Source organism: Raphanus sativus, unplaced genomic scaffold (genome assembly GCF_000801105.2).
Source record: "Raphanus sativus cultivar WK10039 unplaced genomic scaffold, ASM80110v3 Scaffold0560, whole genome shotgun sequence".
In the NCBI taxonomy this organism is placed as follows: domain Eukaryota; kingdom Viridiplantae; phylum Streptophyta; class Magnoliopsida; order Brassicales; family Brassicaceae; genus Raphanus; species Raphanus sativus.
The window spans coordinates 1-19,663 of NW_026615878.1; the positions used below are offsets into that span (position 1 = coordinate 1).

The 19,663-nt window shown below is 32.1% G+C and overlaps 3 protein-coding genes and 1 non-coding gene across 4 annotated transcripts; 2 read left to right on the plus strand and 2 right to left on the minus strand.

The window, feature by feature from the left end:
* Positions 1-1,592: 1,592 nt before the first annotated feature.
* Positions 1,593-2,195, minus strand: LOC130502445 (F-box protein At2g35280-like). The gene has a single exon (XM_056997241.1). The coding sequence runs from the start codon at positions 2,193-2,195 to the stop codon at positions 1,593-1,595; it is 603 nt and encodes a 200-aa protein (XP_056853221.1).
* A 3,312-nt stretch (positions 2,196-5,507) lies between these two features.
* On the plus strand, positions 5,508-9,625 carry LOC130502446 (uncharacterized). Its single transcript, XM_056997242.1, has 10 exons — positions 5,508-5,551; positions 5,641-5,727; positions 5,910-5,968; positions 6,060-6,137; positions 6,270-6,347; positions 6,441-6,620; positions 6,709-7,096; positions 7,255-8,186; positions 8,313-8,862; positions 9,100-9,625. The coding sequence occupies exons 1-10, from the start codon at positions 5,508-5,510 to the stop codon at positions 9,623-9,625; spliced, it is 2,922 nt and encodes a 973-aa protein (XP_056853222.1).
* A 20-nt stretch (positions 9,626-9,645) lies between these two features.
* On the plus strand, positions 9,646-11,834 carry LOC130502447 (uncharacterized). Its single transcript, XM_056997243.1, has 8 exons — positions 9,646-9,754; positions 9,831-10,070; positions 10,123-10,781; positions 10,884-10,890; positions 10,972-11,444; positions 11,553-11,557; positions 11,641-11,713; positions 11,823-11,834. The coding sequence occupies exons 1-8, from the start codon at positions 9,646-9,648 to the stop codon at positions 11,832-11,834; spliced, it is 1,578 nt and encodes a 525-aa protein (XP_056853223.1).
* Positions 11,835-13,273: 1,439 nt separating this feature from the next.
* Positions 13,274-13,346, minus strand: TRNAA-AGC (transfer RNA alanine (anticodon AGC)). Its single transcript has one exon. It is a non-coding gene; the product is annotated as a tRNA-Ala (tRNA).
* Positions 13,347-19,663: the final 6,317 nt, after the last annotated feature.

Genomic DNA, 19,663 nt, shown 5'->3' on the forward strand with positions numbered 1-19,663 from the left:
CAATTTTAAACGGAACAATAAGGAATCCGATTGTCAATTTTAAACTATCACTTAAATGCGAAGTAAATTTGATCTGGGTCTTAAATATACAAAGAGGCCCTTCAAAATATTCATTTCAATGTTTACTAATTACTTATTTTGCGAAGTAATTTGAACTGGGTCTTAAATATACAATAGGGCCTTCAAATCTGAAAACCCTAAGGTCCCATTAGTGTAAACCTAACTCTATAAATCAAGAAATTGCAAATCCTTAATCAAACGTAGCAATACTTGTTTCTTAGCTTAACATGCAGCCGGGCAAGTATAGTTGGTCAATTTCTACACAGGTTTGCTCTCTCTCTCGAGATCCAAACATTAATGCTGAACATTACTTTTTGAAAATTTAAGGATTTATGCTTTATTTTCTGTTAGGAACTATGCACATTTGATCAAACTTCACAGTCTTCGTATTGTTATGTAAGTGATTTTTATTTATCACATAAAATATTTACATGACCTTTTACGTTTGGAAGTACTTCTAGGGAATAACCTGTGGTATTATATTTTGGCAGGTTTACGAAAAAGTAGAGAATCATACAGATATTGAATTCCATCATAGACATCGATATCACAATATCATGACATTTATACACAGAGACCAATTTTCATTCGAAATCAACGAAGACCAAGATAAATCCAAGTTTGTGTATTGGATGGAGAATAACAAACAAATACCTCAGGTAGTAAATGTGAAGTCTGCATTTGACGGTGGTTTTGTAACTTTGTTTGGGATTCAAAAGCTAAATCATGGGCACCAAATATCCAGATTTGAAGTTTGCTACTATATTAAGACCTAATTTGTACAATTTATTGAATAATTGGTAAATATTTTGTTTTATTTTAGAAAAAATTGGAGATTTCTAAGTATATAATTAGAGATACAGCTCGGTAATATTTGGTTCCACCTCCTCTAATATCTATAAGATTATTGATTTGTCGTTTACAAAGAAGGTGAATAACTTGACCTCTATATTATGTACTTGAAATATTTTGAGTGTTTAAAATAAATGTCTTTTTCTACCTATTACATGAGATCTTAATAATCATATTTTAAGAAGATTTGATTGCAAATAAATTGCCTGCTAACGTCAATCATATTTATTAACATTCAATCAATATAAAGTAGTTTCATTGTGATAAGTTAATATATAATCTTACCATATGATTGACACCATTTACGGTCTCCGTTTTGTTTTTGGAAGGTGAAGTACTTGACCAGAAAGTAATAGTATGAAATTTAAATGAATTTTATTTCTTTTGTATTTATTACCAAAGATTTTTATCTTCCATTTTAGAAACCCGAGTAATTAGGTTGCCATCGCGACTAAAGTCAATTAATCCGCACAAAAGCATTAACTTTTATATTCAAAGTACAAAAGGAAAAATAGTTGTTATCAATTAATATGATATGAATTTTGGAGATTGTGTCGACCTTCAAATAAAACAAACAAAGTAGCAACTTAGAAAATTGAACGAAATATATAAATAATCATGTAAAAACATAAGTACTTTTACATGCGTTTATAGATAATATCAGATGAAAACTTGAATCTTTAGTTGTTTTTACTCATAGCAAACTCAACAAATTGATTAAGCCTTTCATAGTAGTAACCATGGTTGCATACTCGACCACGTCTTTTCCTTGAGCGGCAACCACAGAGTGTCTCAAGGTAGGCACGAGCTATATAGTAGCCTTGGTTCATGAAGTACGGGATATCAGTCAGAGATTTCTTGACTCTTTCCCAGCATTGATCGGAGGTTGAACGACTTTCCTTCCATCCCAGTTTATCCAAATACTTCTGACCTTTATGAAATCGTTCTACAGCAAGCAGTGACAAACCATAAAGATACGTACCGTCTATATAACCTCCATCCGATGATTGGCGTAAATGATATAGGCCTGCCTGCTCGTCTTCCTTTACGAACAATTGAAGAATGCCCTCAATATAGTGTGCCTCAGGGTTTCCACTCTCCAAGCATAGTTCCTTGAACTCTAAGTGTTTAGACAGCATTTCGGTTGGTTGGGCAGCAAAATATGACAAGGAAATGTTTCTGAAGTAGTTGGTGCGATCTGAGTTGGAGTGATCGTCATTTGAGGACGCAGAATCACCGATGGATATGATGTCATAATTGTTTACCGATGCATCTTCTCCCATCTTCAAAGTAGTGTCTTTCTTCTCGGGAAGTATAATTTTTTAATTAAGGTATTGTTTAGAAACAATTGATAATGAGAATGTTGTGAAAGTAATGTAGGAAGTTGTAGGATAGTTATAAAGAATAATTTTATTTCTTAAATGATTTGATTGAACGTGTCAAGAATGCTGTTTACGTGGAAGGAAAAAAATGGTTACCAAGTTGTTATTACCAAGAATGCTAGAAGTACGTGCTAAAAAAGGAGAAGGGACGCCACATGCAGAAGGGTCTACACCTTCTAGGCTAAAAGGCTGTGGTAATTGTATTGTCATTTAATAACATGATATTGTCGTTGATTTTCTTGGCATGCACCAATAGTTAGCATCAAAATAAGTTATGTTAGTAATAAAAAATGTAGAAAGTAAAACATCAATTAGACCAATAATAGTAACCATAATATATTTATGTTTATTATAAATTTGCTTATTTAAATTAAGCTGTCAATTTAGGAAATGCAGTAATGGTTGTGATAGAAATAAATTTAGGAAGGCATATATTTTATGCCATTAAGTATAATAAATGTTTCAGAATTACTTCACCATTACTCCTCGCCAGTCTCATATGTATAAGAATATTTTGTTGCTCAAAGAAAATATTTACTTGACTTATTTATTTCATATATGCTCTTATAAGTATGAAATTAGTTTATATGCTCGACCCTTGTGTAGATCATATTGAGCACAAAGAGGTTATAATATCCACTATATTTATTATCTGTTATTAAGTTTTATAAACTCCATGAATTTTCATATTGCTTTTTTGTATACAGCGAAATGGCAGTGACAACCGTGAAGAAATCCATATCTGAAATGATTGAATCAAATTCGGTAAATATTTCGTCCTTTTGATAAATTGACAAAATGTATTTTTGTATAAGGCAAAAGTAATTCTTAACGAAATTGTTTTTTAATATTATTTGCCTTTCAATGTTGGTTCATAGTCTGGAAAGTTTATGGTTGTTGCTAAAATCGAGGCCATTGATTTGGAGAAACCATGGTATTACACGGCCTGCAAAATTTGCACAAGAAAAATGGATAGACTGTCAAATGGTATTGAGGGAGTCAATCAAAATATTCACCAGAATCCTCAATACAATTGCAAAAGATGTGGAAAGGATTTTGACTATGGTATTAACTGGTAAGTTTATAGTTTTAAATCTTCATACTGGTATACTCTCAATTTGTTATAAGTTCATATACTAATTAGCTTTTATATCTTTAGTTACCACTTGGTTGTACGTGTTAGCGATGAATCAAATGTTGAAGCCAAGTTTGTGCTTTTCAACAATATCGCGGAGAAGCTAATTAGAAGACCTGCGTTTCAGTTGGTCGAAGAGGCTCCTCAGGTATTTGCTTAATTTTTAATAGGGGGATTAAAGAATATATTATTTCGATACTTTACATCGTAAATGAATACTTATGTTTTATAGGAAAATCCACATTTTGTACCACAATCTCTAACTGAATTGATTGGGAGGAAAATTCTATTTATGCTGACAATCGAATCTAATGGTCAAAAAGAACAAAATTCAGCATATGTTGTTGATTCAGTTGTTGACAATGCAGAAATAATCGAACTCTTTCATCCACATGTAAGTTTTGTTTTTACTCTTATATAAACTATTTTTAGTATAGTTACATTTTCTAACAAAATTATTTATTTATGCAGCCACATGTTGTCATATTTCATGATTATGACTCCGATGACGAGTGAGTATTAAAAGAATCATTGCTAATACAAAATGAAGGAAGAATAATACATGTTTTGAGATTTTCACATTTTTTAATAAAACATATTAAAATTTAATTATTAGTGCATAGTTTTTTGTTATTTTATATTTCCTATATTTCTAATCCAATAAAATTTCAAGAAATGATATTAATGTTTTTGATATTCACAGTTATTCATATTACTTGACAAAAATTACATTGAAAATATGAAAAATACATCTATTTGAAAAAAAAAAATTCAAAAAACATACATCTTTAAAAAACAGAGGGAGTATTTGTTATTGGCATTATTTTAAAAATTTCATTATGTTTTCCATTATTTTCCTTGTGCGTTTTTGTTTTTTAACAATGAATAATAAATTATTTTAATATAATTGGGTTATAAAACAACTACTATACCACTTTGGGAGAGATCATACCACATTTAATCTTTAAAATTTTTCAAAAGAATAACCCAATCAGTTGCAATTTAGATCCCAAAAATAATTTTATATCTAAGGTGAAAAAATATGGGGGTTCTATATATGGTAAACTTACAGAAATAATCATTTACAATAAATGTACACAGCTAACAACAGATGATTCGTCCAATCAAAAGAAATATCAACTGTTTTCCGAAAAAATATCATATTCACCTACGCAAGGAATATAAACACGGTAAGAAATTAATACCAACTTTAGAACTGGCAACAATTGATTTTGCATATATTTCAATTGATGGTAAAACTTAATGGTCTTCAATCTATCTTTATTATATTGATTAAATATGTCGTCTTCTGAATTCCATAGTCTTCATTTTCTGTCAAACTATATAAGTTTGTTGAAACCTTTTTTCTAACTGCATTCGGAAAATTCTATAGCTAGAGTCCTGTTCTTACAAAAGACACTAGCAATATCTATAAAGTCTGACGTATGAAGAGAAGTAATCCACTGGGAACAGACAGTGGGAAGAAACCACCGAAGATTAAAAAAATTGGTATGTTTTCCTTAAAATAAATATAAATCTTTATGAATATATTATAATTTTCGTACAACCGTGTATATATAACTGAGTATATGTAACCGATTCGTATTGAAAATTTATACAAAGAAAATAAAATTCTCTAAAACAAATATATTTCATAAGAATTTGGTCGACATTTTTAAGTGACACACTTTTAATAATGATTGTTTTTGCTGCCACACTTTGATAACATAGGTATCAATGACAAAGAGAATACTCCAAGGAGGAATGTAACACAAAAGTCATCCATCACAAACGTTTCACCAGAAACAACAATCAATCCTTTTAGAACCCCCTTTCATAATGTTACAAATCAAGTGTTTCGACCCATTAATCCACAGCCATCGGAGCCTAAACCTGGATTAACACAGCAAGCTAGAAAAGCGAGAAAGGAAATACTGAATAACAAAAGAACAATAGGCCTTACTACCACAAATAGAGGTTACTCTCTTCTCGATTTGATTTTGCGGACGTTGATTTTTGTTAATCTGCCAAAGAACAAAACATTTCTGACCATGATCTACGTTAAATTAAACAGTGACATGGATTTTCAAGCCAACAAAGCCATCAGTTGTACCAAATATCGGTAATACTTTCTTTTCCAGTGCTACTTATGCAAACATTTCTCGATATTGCATTTCTTATTTTCAAAGGTTATTGTACTTACGTCTGCAGGTTCCTGTACTTCAACCCAAACTTCACTAAATCTCTCAAATGGCAGTGGCTCTGTAACCAACATGGACCCATCGAGTATAGAAACCGGTAACTAATCACGGCCGATAACATAAGTTATTTTTGAAGTAGTATTATTTTAAATTAATAGTAAAGACAATAGTAATAATGTACTCTGATTGAGAGAAAGTTTCTTATAATAAAAAATGTTACCTTTTAGCTTCAATTCGTAATCAAAAATCTATTATCGGGAGTACCAACATTTGCTTCAGGAAACATAAGATAATTGGATCACCTCCATCGGTGAATTCAAAAACTAAACAAAAGAAAGGTAACAACGGGTTTTATATAATAATGAAGTCATATATATTGTATGGTACTATATCTAAAGTGCGACTAAACTTATACTTTTCCAAAAACAGCAAGGCCAGGTTCGAACATTACAGGACCATCGAGTTCTGGTCTTCCACCATTGTTTGAAACAGATTCAAATCCTGAAGGTATTACTGACCCTGTTTTAATCCTAATAATATGATGATCCTCCAGCAATTTAAATGTTGTAGATGTTTACCAATATCAGGAAATTCTAACATACTTACATTCGTTTATATGTTTAAATCAATCTTTTCCAGCTACTCAGTGTCCAAACCAAAACAAAACAAATGAATTCATTCGTCCACCAAGGTTCATCGTACATGACCATCCTGAAGGTATAAAGTCTTTTCCATCTATATACTTAGACATTTATTTATATTCATTGATGATATTCGATTTTATATGTTGTGATTTACTTTTTCACGCAGCTTATAATAATCGATATGAAATGGAGAGTGAGTCTGAAAATGAAGATGAATATGACGACAATCAGACTTACAGTGGCTATCCTGGTGGAGAGTCTTTGATAAACCCATCACCACAACATATCCCACAACAAGAAAATCATACCGTTACTTCATCTATTACTATAGGGTTACAAAAAAACGGTGATGACTTCAAAATTGTACAATCTCTTGATAATAAATAACAATTTATTAGTTATTTTTTATCCTAATGAGAGCATTTTTTATATAGGTTATTACGACGAAGGGGATCCAGTTTGGAATTGTAGGTTTTGTCAAGCATACATGTGGTATGGTGAAAGAATTGGAAAACGCCGTCGTAGCAAGAAACCTGTCTTCTCAATGTGTTGTAAACATGGAAAAGTTGTGCTTCCTCGCCTCGCGAATCCTCCAATGGAGTTAATGTATTTGTTATGCAAAGGAGACGAATTAAGTAAACATTATCGAGAGTTTATCCGAGCTTACAATATGATGTTCTCTTTCACATCACTTGGGGGGAAGATAGATCATTCTATTAACAATGGTCGTGGACCATTTGTTTTTCGAATGTTCGGTGAGAACTATCATCGTATTGGTGATATAGTTCCCGAGCCTGGACAAGCTCCAAAATTCTCCCAGCTGTATATTATTGATACTTTAAATGAGATAAAAAAATAGACTTGACGCTTATGCCGGGTAATTTTGTAGACTTTCTGAACTTATTATGACTATATTAAAGGAATTTGCAAGTTTGTCTACAATTTTTGAACTTATTTTTGATTCTTAATATACTGGACAGGTCGGACGGAGCTAGCGCTAAGAAACTAAGAGAACCACTTGTTCTTCTTCTGCAGAATATGTTAGATCAGTATAATCCTCATGTTAAGGCTTTTAGATCTGCAAGAGATAGGTTCGACGTGGAAGGATCAACAGGTTATAGGATGAGGTTGATTGAAAGTCGGCAATCTGATGGACGGACCCATAATCTGCCCACTGCAAATGAAGTTGCTGCTTTGATACCTGGAGATTTTGTTTTAAATATGGAGCCCCGAGATATTGTTCTAGAGAGTACAAGTGGAAAGTTGCAAAGGATAAGTGAATTACATCCGGCGTATTTGCCTCTGCAGTATCCACTATTGTTTCCATATGGAGAGGATGGTTTTCGATTAAATATTCCAATTGGTTTTGAAGACACGGCTGGGAGAAAACGCAAAAATGTAACTATGCGTGAATACTTTGCATTTCGCATTTTAGAGAGGAAGGGGGAAGCACCCACGATTACGAGATCCGGAAGATTGTTTCATCAGTTCCTTGTGGACGCCTACACAATGATAGAATCGAGTAGACTGCGTTACTTATGGCTGAATCAGAAAAAACTCCGGTCAGTTAGTTATGATGCAATCCAGAAGGTAGCTGCAAAAGGCGGAGCTAAGATGGCTGAGCAAGGGAGCCGAATTTTCATCCCAGCAACTTTCACCGGAGGAAAACGTTATATGAAGCAGCATTACTACGATGCCATGGCTTTGTGCAAGTACTATGGATTTCCAGATCTTTTCATCACTTTTACGTGCAATCCAAAATGGCCTGAAGTTACAAGGTATCTGAAAAAATATAACCTTACCGCCGAAGACAGACCTGAAATTTTGTGTAGAGTTTTCAAGATGAAACTCGATAATCTTATTGAGTTTTTGACAAACAAGGACGGCTCCTTATTTGGCCCAGTTTCTGCAGGTAAATCTCCTAACAAATTTGTAACATTAATGCCGGTTTTTTTTTATTTGTTTTTCAAGGAACTACTTTAGATAGTATTTTCATCAGTTAAAATGCATGTTCTTGTTTTCTTTTCTGTTTTGTCAGTAATGTACACGATTGAGTTTCAGAAAAGAGGAATGCCACACGCTCATATTCTCGTCTTCATGCAAAATGGAGCCAAATTTCCAACAGCTGATCATATAGACACTATTATATCGGCTGAGATACCTGACAAGACGGTAGATCCAGACCTGTATGCAATCGTTGGGGATTGTATGATGCATGGTCCTTGCGGTCCAGCAAAGAAGGATAATGTATGTATGGTTAACGGTAAATGCTCTAAGATGTTTCCGAAACGACTGAACATCAGGACATCGATTGACGCAAATGGATTTCCAGCTTACATGCGTCGTATTGATGGTAGGTTCATTGAGAAAAATGGAATCAGATTAGACAATGGATATGTTGTACCTTACAATAGAAACCTCATGCTTAGATATCACGCGCATATGAATGTCGAGTGGTGCATCCAAACGCGTGCTGTTAAGTATCTTTTCAAATATATCCATAAGGGACCTGATTATGCTTCAGCTGCAATGGATAAAGAAGATGAAGATGGCGTCATCGACGAAATCAAAACATATTACGACTGCAGGTATTATTATATTTAATTTTATTACTTAGTTTCTATGTGTGCATGAACCGAAAATAACTGCATAATCTATTAAAGTATATCCTTAGACAAATATATATACTATCGTATAGAATAGTAATAAAACATTGTTTTTACAATTAAATTATTACATTATTAAAAATTAAATACTACTTTCTTTTACATTTTAAGGTCTACGATTGTTGTTTCTAATTTATGTTTATCGTATTTCTATATTAGATATATAACTGCATGCGAGTCATCGTGGCGGGTTCTTGCTTTTCCTACACATTTTCGTACTATTTCTGTAGAGAAACTTGGATTTCATCTCCCTGATCAGGAGCTGGTGTTTTTTGATGAAGATGAACCTATTGAGAGTATCCTCAAGAAAAAATCTGTCAACCAATCCATGTTTCTGGCGTGGTTCATAGCAAATCAAAAATATCCAGAGGCAAGAGATTTGACATATGCCGAATTTCCAACAAAATTTGTTTGGAAAGCAAGTATGAGAGAATGGGTACCACGTAAACGAGGCTTTGCGATAGGGAGGATTGCACATATTAATCCAGCACAAGATGAGCTATATTTCTTAAGAGTAATGCTAAATTGGGTAAGAGGGCCGAAATCGTACGAGGATATAAGAACAGTTGATGGTGTTGTATATTCTACATACGAAGATGCTTGCTATGCTTTGGGTTTGATGGATGATGACAAGGAATACATAGAAGCTATCAAAGATTGTAGTGATAATAGTTCTGGCACGTAGCGAGGAAGCTTTTTTCGAGAATGTTGGTAACCAAAACATTATCTCAGCCTCACGTTGTGTGGGAAGCTACTTGGGAGTATCTAACCGACGATATTCTCTACAAGAAACGACGAGAAACTGGAAATCCCGGTGAGATTTTTTCTTATTAAACGAAATATGTTTTAAATCAGGTCTCTCTTATGTAATTAATTTTTCAAATTTTCAGAGTTGAACTTGACCATAGATCATATCAAAAACATTGCTCTAACCGAGATTGAAAATCATTTGCTTAGCAATGGTCGTAGCCTCCAGAAATGGCCCCTAATGCCAAAGCCAGATGATTTTGGTTGTTACAACGGCAATCGCCTTATAGATGATGAGCTTAAGTATGTTGTGGAAGATCAGCTAAAGGAAAATGAAAGACTTATGGCGATGATAACAGATGAGCAACGAGATTTTGGATGCAGTTTTAAATGATAGCGGTGGAGTGTTCTTTCTTTATGGTTATGGAGGCACAGGTAAAACCTTCGTATATAGAGCACTCTCATCAGCAATCCGATCTAGACGTATGATTGTTCTAAATACCGCATCCAGTGGAATTGCTGCATTATTGTTGGAAGGAGGTAGAACCGCACATTCCAGGTTTGGTATTCCGATAGATGCCGACGAGTTTACTACTTGCAAGAAAATGGAGCCAGGATCAGATCGTGCAGAATTAGTTAAAGCAGCAAAGCTCATTGTATGGGATGAGGCGCCTATGATGAGCAGACACTGTTTCGAGACTTTGGATCGTTCTATGCGTGATATTATAAGATCTTCTGAAGACAAACCTTTTGGAGGTAAAGTAGTTGTTTTCGGTGGAGATTTCAGACAGATTTTACCGGTCATACCTGGAGGTGGTAGAGCAGAGACTGTTTTGCAAGCTCTTAATTCGTCATATCTTTGGGAGCACTGCAAAGTTCTGAAGCTAACAAAAAACATGAGATTGCTCGCTGGGCTTACTGATGATGCAGCAAAAGACCTTCAATCCTTCTCAAAATGGATTTTGGATGTTGGAGATGGAAAAATAAATTTGCCAAACGACGGTCAGGTTGACATTGACATCCCTTCTGATCTGTTGATCAAAAATATTGGAGAAGATCCGATTCAAACTATTGCAAAGGAAGTTTATGGACAAGTTTTTCAAACCTCAGAAGATAAGGATTTGTATAGACATCGAGCCATTCTCACACCCACAAATGATGAAGTTGATAAAATAAATGATTACATGCTTTCGCAGTTGCCAGGTAACATTTGATTCTGTTTACTCTTATGTTCGACTAACTTTTTACATTATTCTAGAGTAAAGGATTTACACGTGCTTTCAGGTGAATACAAGGTTTACCTTAGCTCTGACAGTATAATCCCATCCGATGTTGATGTAGAAGAAAATGTTACCTATCCAGCAGAGTTTTTGAACAGTGTTAGAGTGGCAGAAATGCCTAGACATAATTTGAAGCTGAAGGTTGGTGCTCCTATTATGTGTCTCCGTAACTTGGATTTGGTAGACGGCTTATGCAATGGTACTAGGCTAATTGTTGCTCAGTTGCTCCCACATGTTATAGAAGGTAGAATTATAACTGGAAACAGTATTGCTGGAGACAAAGTCTGGATTCCTAGAATGTATGTCAGTCCACCTGACACAAAGTTTCCCTTCAGGATGCGTCGAAGACAGTTTTCCGTTACACTGGCTTTCGCGATGACCATCAACAAAAGTCAAGGTCAAACACTAGAAAGTGTTGGTTTGTTTTTGCCTAGGCCAGTGTTCTCACATGGTCAGCTCTACGTTGCACTTTCAAGAGTTAAGTCGAGATCTGGATTAAAAATCCTAATAACTGGTAAAGAAAGGAAGGCCGAGAGAAAAACATTGAATGTTGTCTACAAACAAGTTTTTCAAAATATTCCGTAGGAAGGGTACGTGATTGTTACCAGTTTTTTCCAATATCTTTTTTAAAATATATAAATTGTTACAATTGTTTTTTTTTTTGTATTGGCAGATGGGTGGTGATGACTACGAAGATCGATACTATTTCATTCTCGGAAAAAAGTGTTCTCACTATTTTGATCATGGTATGTTAATTTAATATTGTGCCCGGAGAAGATAAAATTTTCAAATTTGTAAATCTTTCAAATTATACAAAAATACCCGTCCAATTTCTTACAAAATGATTTTTTTCAGGTCTCTCCTTGAAGTTGTTTTCTTTATCGAGAATTGTACTGAATACTTGATACAATTTATGGATAATATTTTCAAATTTATTATCTTCTCTTTTAATGTGTCTACATACATTTTACGCCTAAAATTCATGCATACAAAAATTTTCACCTAAAAACTCATCATAGCATATATACCATCCAATTCTAATTACTGATAATGTAAAATATGTAGTCATCTCTAAATATATACTATTAATTATCGATTTCGAAATAAAAAATTGATGCCTAAACAAAATATTTTTTCCGAACATTGCAATTATACATATACACAATAACAACCTCTTGAGGCCAAAGTTACTTTGTTCCATCTCCTCCTTTTAAAATATTGACTACCATCATATGCACTCAGCCTAATGTTTTATTCCAAAATAGGTGGTCTTATGATATATAATCCGTTACTTCCAACCCCGAGCAGTATTTTGACCATATTTTGAAATTGTACATTGCCCGCACAGGGTGCGGGCAGGTCACCTAGTATGCCAATTAATCTAAAACGAGCTTATTTAGCCGCAGAACGATAATGAGATGTGATTCTCACATTAGCGACAAAATGAGACGTGAATTGGTATGGGGAGCATTGATACTTTCTTCTACGTAATTGTCAAAACTTAAGTTCAAATAAAAAGAACTGGAGCTTCCTCCATCTTCCTCAAAGTTTCTGCTCCACGACCCATCATTCAAGCATGGACGGTTAATGTTCTTGAAACCATTCGATACTTTAGTTGAAAATTTCTGCAATAAATTAAATACAAATTCCGAAACACCGATATTAAATGTTATGCAGTTGGGAGAAGAAAGCATTTACACTGGCAATAACTATTTACAATAGTATTTTTGTTTTATATTTGGTATGTGGTCTCTTGGCCTATAAAAAAACTCATAACATCTCCCGTAAGTTTGGTAAGGCAACATACACTAGTATACTTCCAACTTCCTTTTAGTGCAAGTGCTACATATATTCTAAAAAGTAATTAAAACTATGACAAAAATCGATTTCCAGTTCATTTCAACTTATTATGATTGTAGTTTGTATTCTTGGCAGACAAACATGTGGAGAAAGGATTTGAAAGAATTTGACATCGTTGAAGTATACTTTAACAAAATCAAGAAAAACTTGAAGAAAGTTTTTTTACAATTTTTAAATGTGGTCTTCCAATTTTTTTTTTGTCTTGAATGTGGTCTTCCAATTAAATATATAGATATTGACATTCCTTAAGTGAAGAGCTGTCAGATATAACTCTATATCAGTTTTTGTGTAGATATCCTTATCAATTAATTAATGTATAAATAATTAAACTGTATTTTTTCTTTAACAGAAAGTTGTATCCTGCAATGATATGTGAAACTTCGAAGAAAGAAGCTAATGGAAAAAATCTCATCTCATTTCTTTTTTTTAATCAAAAAACTATTAAATGGAGATGCGGGGTATCGATCCCCGTACCTCTCGCATGCTAAGCGAGCGCTCTACCATCTGAGCTACATCCCCATGTGATCTCATCCCATTTCAAGTTGAAAAGATAGAAAATATTCCAAAGACATTGTTGTTAACTGTGGTCTCTTTGTTGTTAAGATTATAGAAAACATTCATTAGAAATTAAATACATATCTAGCATTGATGATTACTATGCACTTGACATAAGACGCAAGTTAGCTTCAAAAATCTTTGAACATTATATCGACAAAGAATTTATGGAAAAATGATGAGCAAGACGTTTGTATCAATTTCGAGTTAGCAATTTTTGATATTATGTGCTGTGTTTATGAACTTTTTGTTGTGAATGTTGACTTGTATGAGTACCTTGATCTTACTAATCAGGTAATTTTATGTTTAATTTTGGATGTTTTTGGTATAAGTAATATATGTTTCAAAAACTTTAATAAAAGCATTTTCAGGATATTTCTGAACATTTTTACGATGTTCCTGAAAATTTTTCTTGATGTCATTAGATATTTTCATTTCTGAAAGTTTTTAAAATCAACAACTTTTTAAAAAGGAAAAAGTTCGGATTCTAGGAAATCAAACGCGAGACAAGTATGATTGGAATAGAGGAAAAATATTAGTTTAACCGGTAGGCTACGTGGAACATTGTTTTTAACAAAAAGTAAATGTATATATTAAAAAATAGTACATATATATCTTGTTAAATTTCATATATATTTAGGAAGATATATTATGATTACTAATTACATATGATATGTGGTTAGCTTATAATGCATGATTTGTATACCATTGTCGGTAAAATTCAAATGATATTGTATAAATTGAAAACAAATTAAACAAAAAGTTTGGTATTTTGAAATTGAACTCGTGACCTGATAGAAGAAGGATTGTTGTGTTTAGCCACGAGGTTATGGTGTTTTATGCGTTGGACTTATTAGTTATATTTTTAATACAATCTTTTCTTTTTAATTAAAATTGGAAAAATACTAGAACTCTCAAGGGAATTGAAAACATGATTCATGATAGTGTAAGGTAGTAGTTTAACCGTTAGTGGAACATTTTTCATAACCAATATATATATATATATATATATTATTTAGAATAGCATGTGAAATATTCTAAAATAATTTCTAAGAACACATTTTGAATGTACTTGAATAAAATGTCAATTATATTGATATTTGGTTAGCCAAAATATATGATTTGTACATCATACTGTTAAGACTAAAAGATGATGTTAAAATAAAATAAATAGGTTTATATGCTAGTGAAATGAACTCAAGTCATGCTAATTAAAAAGAGTTAATGTGTTTAGTCAACTGGGCTACAGTGTTATATATGCTGGGCATAGTAATTAAAATTATACACATGTAATTGTATCTTTTAAATAAAAAGGGGAAACATATGGATTTCCAAGGGAATTGAACGTGTTAATGTATGCTTGGGATAAAATAAAAGTAGTAGTTTAAGTACTAAGTTATGATGGAACATTGCTTATGCCTGAAACGTAAAATATTATACTAATTAAAGTATGTATTATATATTTAAAATAACATGTGACATATTTAGAAAAGCCTATCCATAAAAAAAAAATATTGGATAAATCTCAATTACATATAAGATGTATACTACAAGGTCTACAATTAGATATAATTCATATAAATACATAACAATTAATCAAGCCACTAAAATAATAAAATGAATAAAACATCGAAAAAGAATGTAACATGTTTATATTATTTAAATGATGAAAGAATTTCGAAAATAAATAGTCTTGAATAAACTTTTGAATAATTCTCTCTGTTTTGTTTTTTTTTCCGAGATACATAGACATACATTCATCGTATAACAGTCATGCATGTAATTTCGATGTGTGTTATCCTATGCCACATTTGTGTGATTTTGATTTAGAACTTGTAATAATGAATTCACCAACTGATCTGATCTGTTTGTAGGAGATCTTCCACTGTTTTTTTCTAGCTGGTCGTGGACATTAATAGTCAACCACATTTTTTAGAGAAGGTGAAATTAGTTAAATCTCCAATATGGTGTATGTTTTCAGTATAATCTTTGTCTATGTTTCAGTGAAGTAAAAAATAAATATAATGGGTTTTTTTCTCTTTGTGCTTTTAGCTAATTTCAGATTTTTTGAAAGGGTTAGTATATATTTAAGAAATCTATCATGAATAGTATAAGAAAAAAAAATGCACACATTATGACCAACTCCAATGGATCTATGTAAATTTTGTTAAATCTCTGCTTTAATTATTATATACTTCATAAATATCGCATGTTGATTGACTGAATCTCACAAGTTAGCAGAAGAAAGAGCATGAATAAAAAACTTAGGAACTTGGTCACTCACTTAAAGCAAACATTTAGAAACTATAAAATATATAGAATCAAAACCAGTAATAAAAAACTAGAAATATATCGAAAACTATAAATTCTATGGAGAATGTTCTTGCCTCTTAAGATATAAGAAATTTACAAAACAAACCATCATAAAAAGTGACAATTCTCGTAAATATGAAGCAATCTTTGTATATTTTTCCATGTTCTATATCAACTATTCCTACATTCAACCAAGACTAATTTACTACTACTATAACTATTATGGTGAATTAAAATGAGTCCACGCAACTCTGGTATTTGTTACTTTAGAACAAATCAGGATTCAGTAGAGTCTAATTTCAAATCTTAAACACTACTACTTCAAACATAAGTTTAAACTTTTCCAGATTTCTGGATATTTCATCAAATATTTGTAATTAATTCTTTACAATTTAATAACTTCAAATGTGATGAAAATTTTTGAATGAAAAACAAGAGATTCTTAATATGGACAAACGGAAGTGCATAACCTAGTTCATTCACATATAACAGAATCAATCTAATATAAACTAAAATCACAAGATAGTATTAGTTAACCCAAACTGCTGATGATGGAAAGCACAAACGATATCACCAATAAAAGACCTCACGATCTCTAAGATAAAGACAAAGATGAACGACTGCAAGAGCTAGAAATGACAACAACGAACTTGCTGAAAGATGAACAAGATTAAATTTAGATGATCTAAACTACAAATTTATGGGAAGAAATATAATGGTATTTCGACCAATTATATGAATGTTGAATGTATTATTTTGATTTTGTGTGATAATTTAGGGAAAAAAATTTTAAGGCTATTTCAGACCACTTCCAATGATATATTTTTGATTTTGTACTGATCTAAATATTATATTATAATAATAGTTTGGGAAATTCTCCTAAATAGATATATTTAAGTTTCTTTCTCAAAACTAGTCCTTCAGATTGAAAATCAGATTAATTGCCTTCTATTAGTAGATCAAAAGACTGAACTACCCTCACTTATTAATAAAAAAGAAAACAAACTTGTCGACGACGAATCTGAAAGAGAGAGATCATGACGTCGCTGCCATCGAAGACGCCAGAGACAGTATCACGGTGAACCTCTATTGTTTCAATCTAGACAGTCCAAATCAGAATTGATAGATGTAAGTTTTAAATGTTTCAGATTGAAATTGAAATTAGGGATTTTGGTTGAAAATTTGAGGTTTATTCTTCTTTGAGTCATGAATCATTGTTTTTCTACCAATCTCGTGACATTTTTGAGTTTATGAAAGGAAGTGTCGAATCAAGTAGAGTACATCACCTTAACTTTACTTTTCTTATGTATGGTTTTATTTCCACATTTTCTCTTTACTTTTATGTATAGCTTAATTGGAAAGTTTTTTTGTCTGTTTGTGTGCAATCAAATCTTTGTTTCTGGGGATTTGAGAACCATGATATTTGCAAAGGTAATATTGTTCTTTCTTTGACATCTGGATTCTTGCATGCCGCTAGAAACTTCGAAATGTCAAAGGAGATATATCAAAAGGAAATACAAGGAGAGACATACAACGAAGAGTATATATTCTTGTAACATGAATTTGAAGGCAAGCTCATTAGCAGCCATAATTGCTCTTTTCCAGTTTGAGTCACACATTGGGTAAACTTTTAGTTTGTAGATATGATATCTCGCTAATTTAAATTGTAGAGTTTCAGATTATATCATTAAATCCTTTTTGTTTTGCTATTTATTAGAAACTTTGATGACGCGTTGACAAGTGCATTGACAAGCGTTGATGAACATTACAATACTGGTGGTCCACTAATTCATTTTGATTAAGCACTAACCTAAAAGATTACTCGGACCAGGACACAATCGTCCCATGGTTGGCATGAAAATGGGAATGTTTTTCAGTGACTTAATATGGAATGAGATTAGCCAAAGATTAAGGATTCGATCTCCTACACTGGTTATTGAACATTTTCATGATGATTTGAACCATTTTAAGAAGGCTATCAAAGAAGTATTAATGTGTTATGATTGTAATTGGATAACATGTGACATGTTTAGGATGAGTTTCCAGAACAAAATATGAATGTTTTTAGTGACTAAATATGAAATGAGATTAACCAAAGATTAAGGATTTGATATCTATATTGTTTATTAAGTATTTTCAGGATGACTTGAACCATTTTTAAGATGACTTGAATCATTTTCAAGAAGGTTATCAAAGAAGTATTAATGTGTAATGATTTTAATATGATAATATGCGACATGTTTAGGATGGATTTGCAAAACAAAATATTAGTGTTTCTCAATATCTAAATATGAAATGGGATTAGCCAAAAATTAAAGATTTGATCTCCAAATTGGTTGTTGAACATTTTCAGGATGACTTGAACTATTTTCTGGAAGGCCATCAAAGAAGTCTTAATTTGTAAAAAAGACTTGAACTAAAGTGTTAAGTTTTGTAAGATAACAGGTTTAGCCGCTAGGCTGAGGAGAATCATCTGTTAGTACCGAACACATAAATGCATTTAACCCTTAATTTTATATTATAATTTTTGGAAAGAATTTTGCAATGTTTGGATGGGTTTCTAGAATAAAGTATTAGTGTGTTTCTATCTAGCAAATTTTAAACTAAAAGATGAAATGAGATCAAAAACTAAAGATATATTTGGTCAATTTCAAATTGTGATTTGGAATTCTAAGAAAAAGAAAGTAGGAAAAAAATTTACATCTTCCACAAGCCGAACCCAAGTATTATGGGTAAGGGGAACATAGTAGTTTAGCCTCTAGACTCGGGAGAATCGTCTGTTAGTATCAGACACATAAATGTATTTAACATAAATTATATATTAAAAAAGTTGGAAAGCATCTGACTTATTTAGGATGGGATTCCAAAAGAAAATATATATGTGGTCTTGTGCAAATCACATAATCATCAAATAAATCACATCTAGAAAATGTTCAATAAACATGTAAGTCATCAATAAAACATTGATGACTTACATTGAAATAAAAAAATAATAGAACATGCTGTACTATTTAAATGACATTTAGAAAAAAATTCACAAGACAAATGAAAATATAAAATTGAACTATTTGTTTTGTTTCCCTATCACAAACTTCATCATTTAGGTCTTGCATGTGTTGTTGTTGTGCCCTCCTATGCCACATCTGCTGCACTTGTGGGACTGGAATTTAAAACTAGGAACCCCCAAACTCACCATTTTTTCATCCTCAACATTGACTCTCCCTTGGTTTTAAAATAGCTATACACCTTAATATCACCAGCTCCTCTCGTTTTTGATGAAAATCCTATATAAACATGACTAAAATCCGGAATAACATTCAGTAGAAACACTTTAATAAGGAAGAGTCTACAAAAGTTAAATTGTTTTAGAAGGATTAGTACATGATTATGAGAGCTATCATAAATATCTAAGAAAAAAAATCATAGAAACGATGTAATTGTTTTTCTCTCTGCACTGTAGAACCGTAATCCGGAATAACATTCAAAGGAACTAGAGAAGCACATGTATCAGTAATTTGCTTGTTACAGCTAGCTGGATCAGTAATAACCTCCAAAATTCAAATTGTTCTGGAATGTTTAATGCATAATTAGGAAAGCTATCCAGAATAGTGCTTAGTTGATAATAAAACAACAATCCTTAACACACAACAGACATATTCCATTAGAAGCTCTAATCTTGCTGATGAAACTCTGAATTGACGAATATTTTCTATGGAGATTAAAAACTTCAAAAATACTTTTCAACTCTAAAGAAATTTCATAGTTCAATGATGCAGTCCTATTCTTATCAACATGAAACTCTCAGTTGAAAGATTCCTTTGAATTCTATTATGCACAAACACAAAAAACTTCAATCATATTCGAAAATCTGTAAAAAATCAAAAGCAAATCTCAAAAAAATCAACCAATTGTGTATCAGAGACTTTTACTAAATATTCAAAAACAACTCAAAAATATTGTGAGTCTAG

Excerpts from the sequence above, each read along its gene's own strand:
- LOC130502447 (XM_056997243.1), top strand. The coding sequence starts at position 9,646 with ATGTTGGTAACCAAAACATTATCTCAGCCTCACGTTGTGTGGGAAGCT. Across the intron at positions 9,755-9,830 it reads ACGAGAAACTGGAAATCCCG|AGTTGAACTTGACCATAGAT; the intron begins GTGAGATTTTTT and ends TCAAATTTTCAG. Across the intron at positions 10,071-10,122 it reads GCAACGAGATTTTGGATGCA|GTAAAACCTTCGTATATAGA; the intron begins GTTTTAAATGAT and ends ATGGAGGCACAG.
- LOC130502445 (XM_056997241.1), bottom strand. The coding sequence starts at position 2,195 with ATGGGAGAAGATGCATCGGTAAACAATTATGACATCATATCCATCGGT.
- LOC130502446 (XM_056997242.1), top strand. The coding sequence starts at position 5,508 with ATGGATTTTCAAGCCAACAAAGCCATCAGTTGTACCAAATATCG. Across the intron at positions 6,348-6,440 it reads CGTACATGACCATCCTGAAG|CTTATAATAATCGATATGAA; the intron begins GTATAAAGTCTT and ends TTTTTCACGCAG. Across the intron at positions 6,621-6,708 it reads TATAGGGTTACAAAAAAACG|GTTATTACGACGAAGGGGAT; the intron begins GTGATGACTTCA and ends TTTTTTATATAG.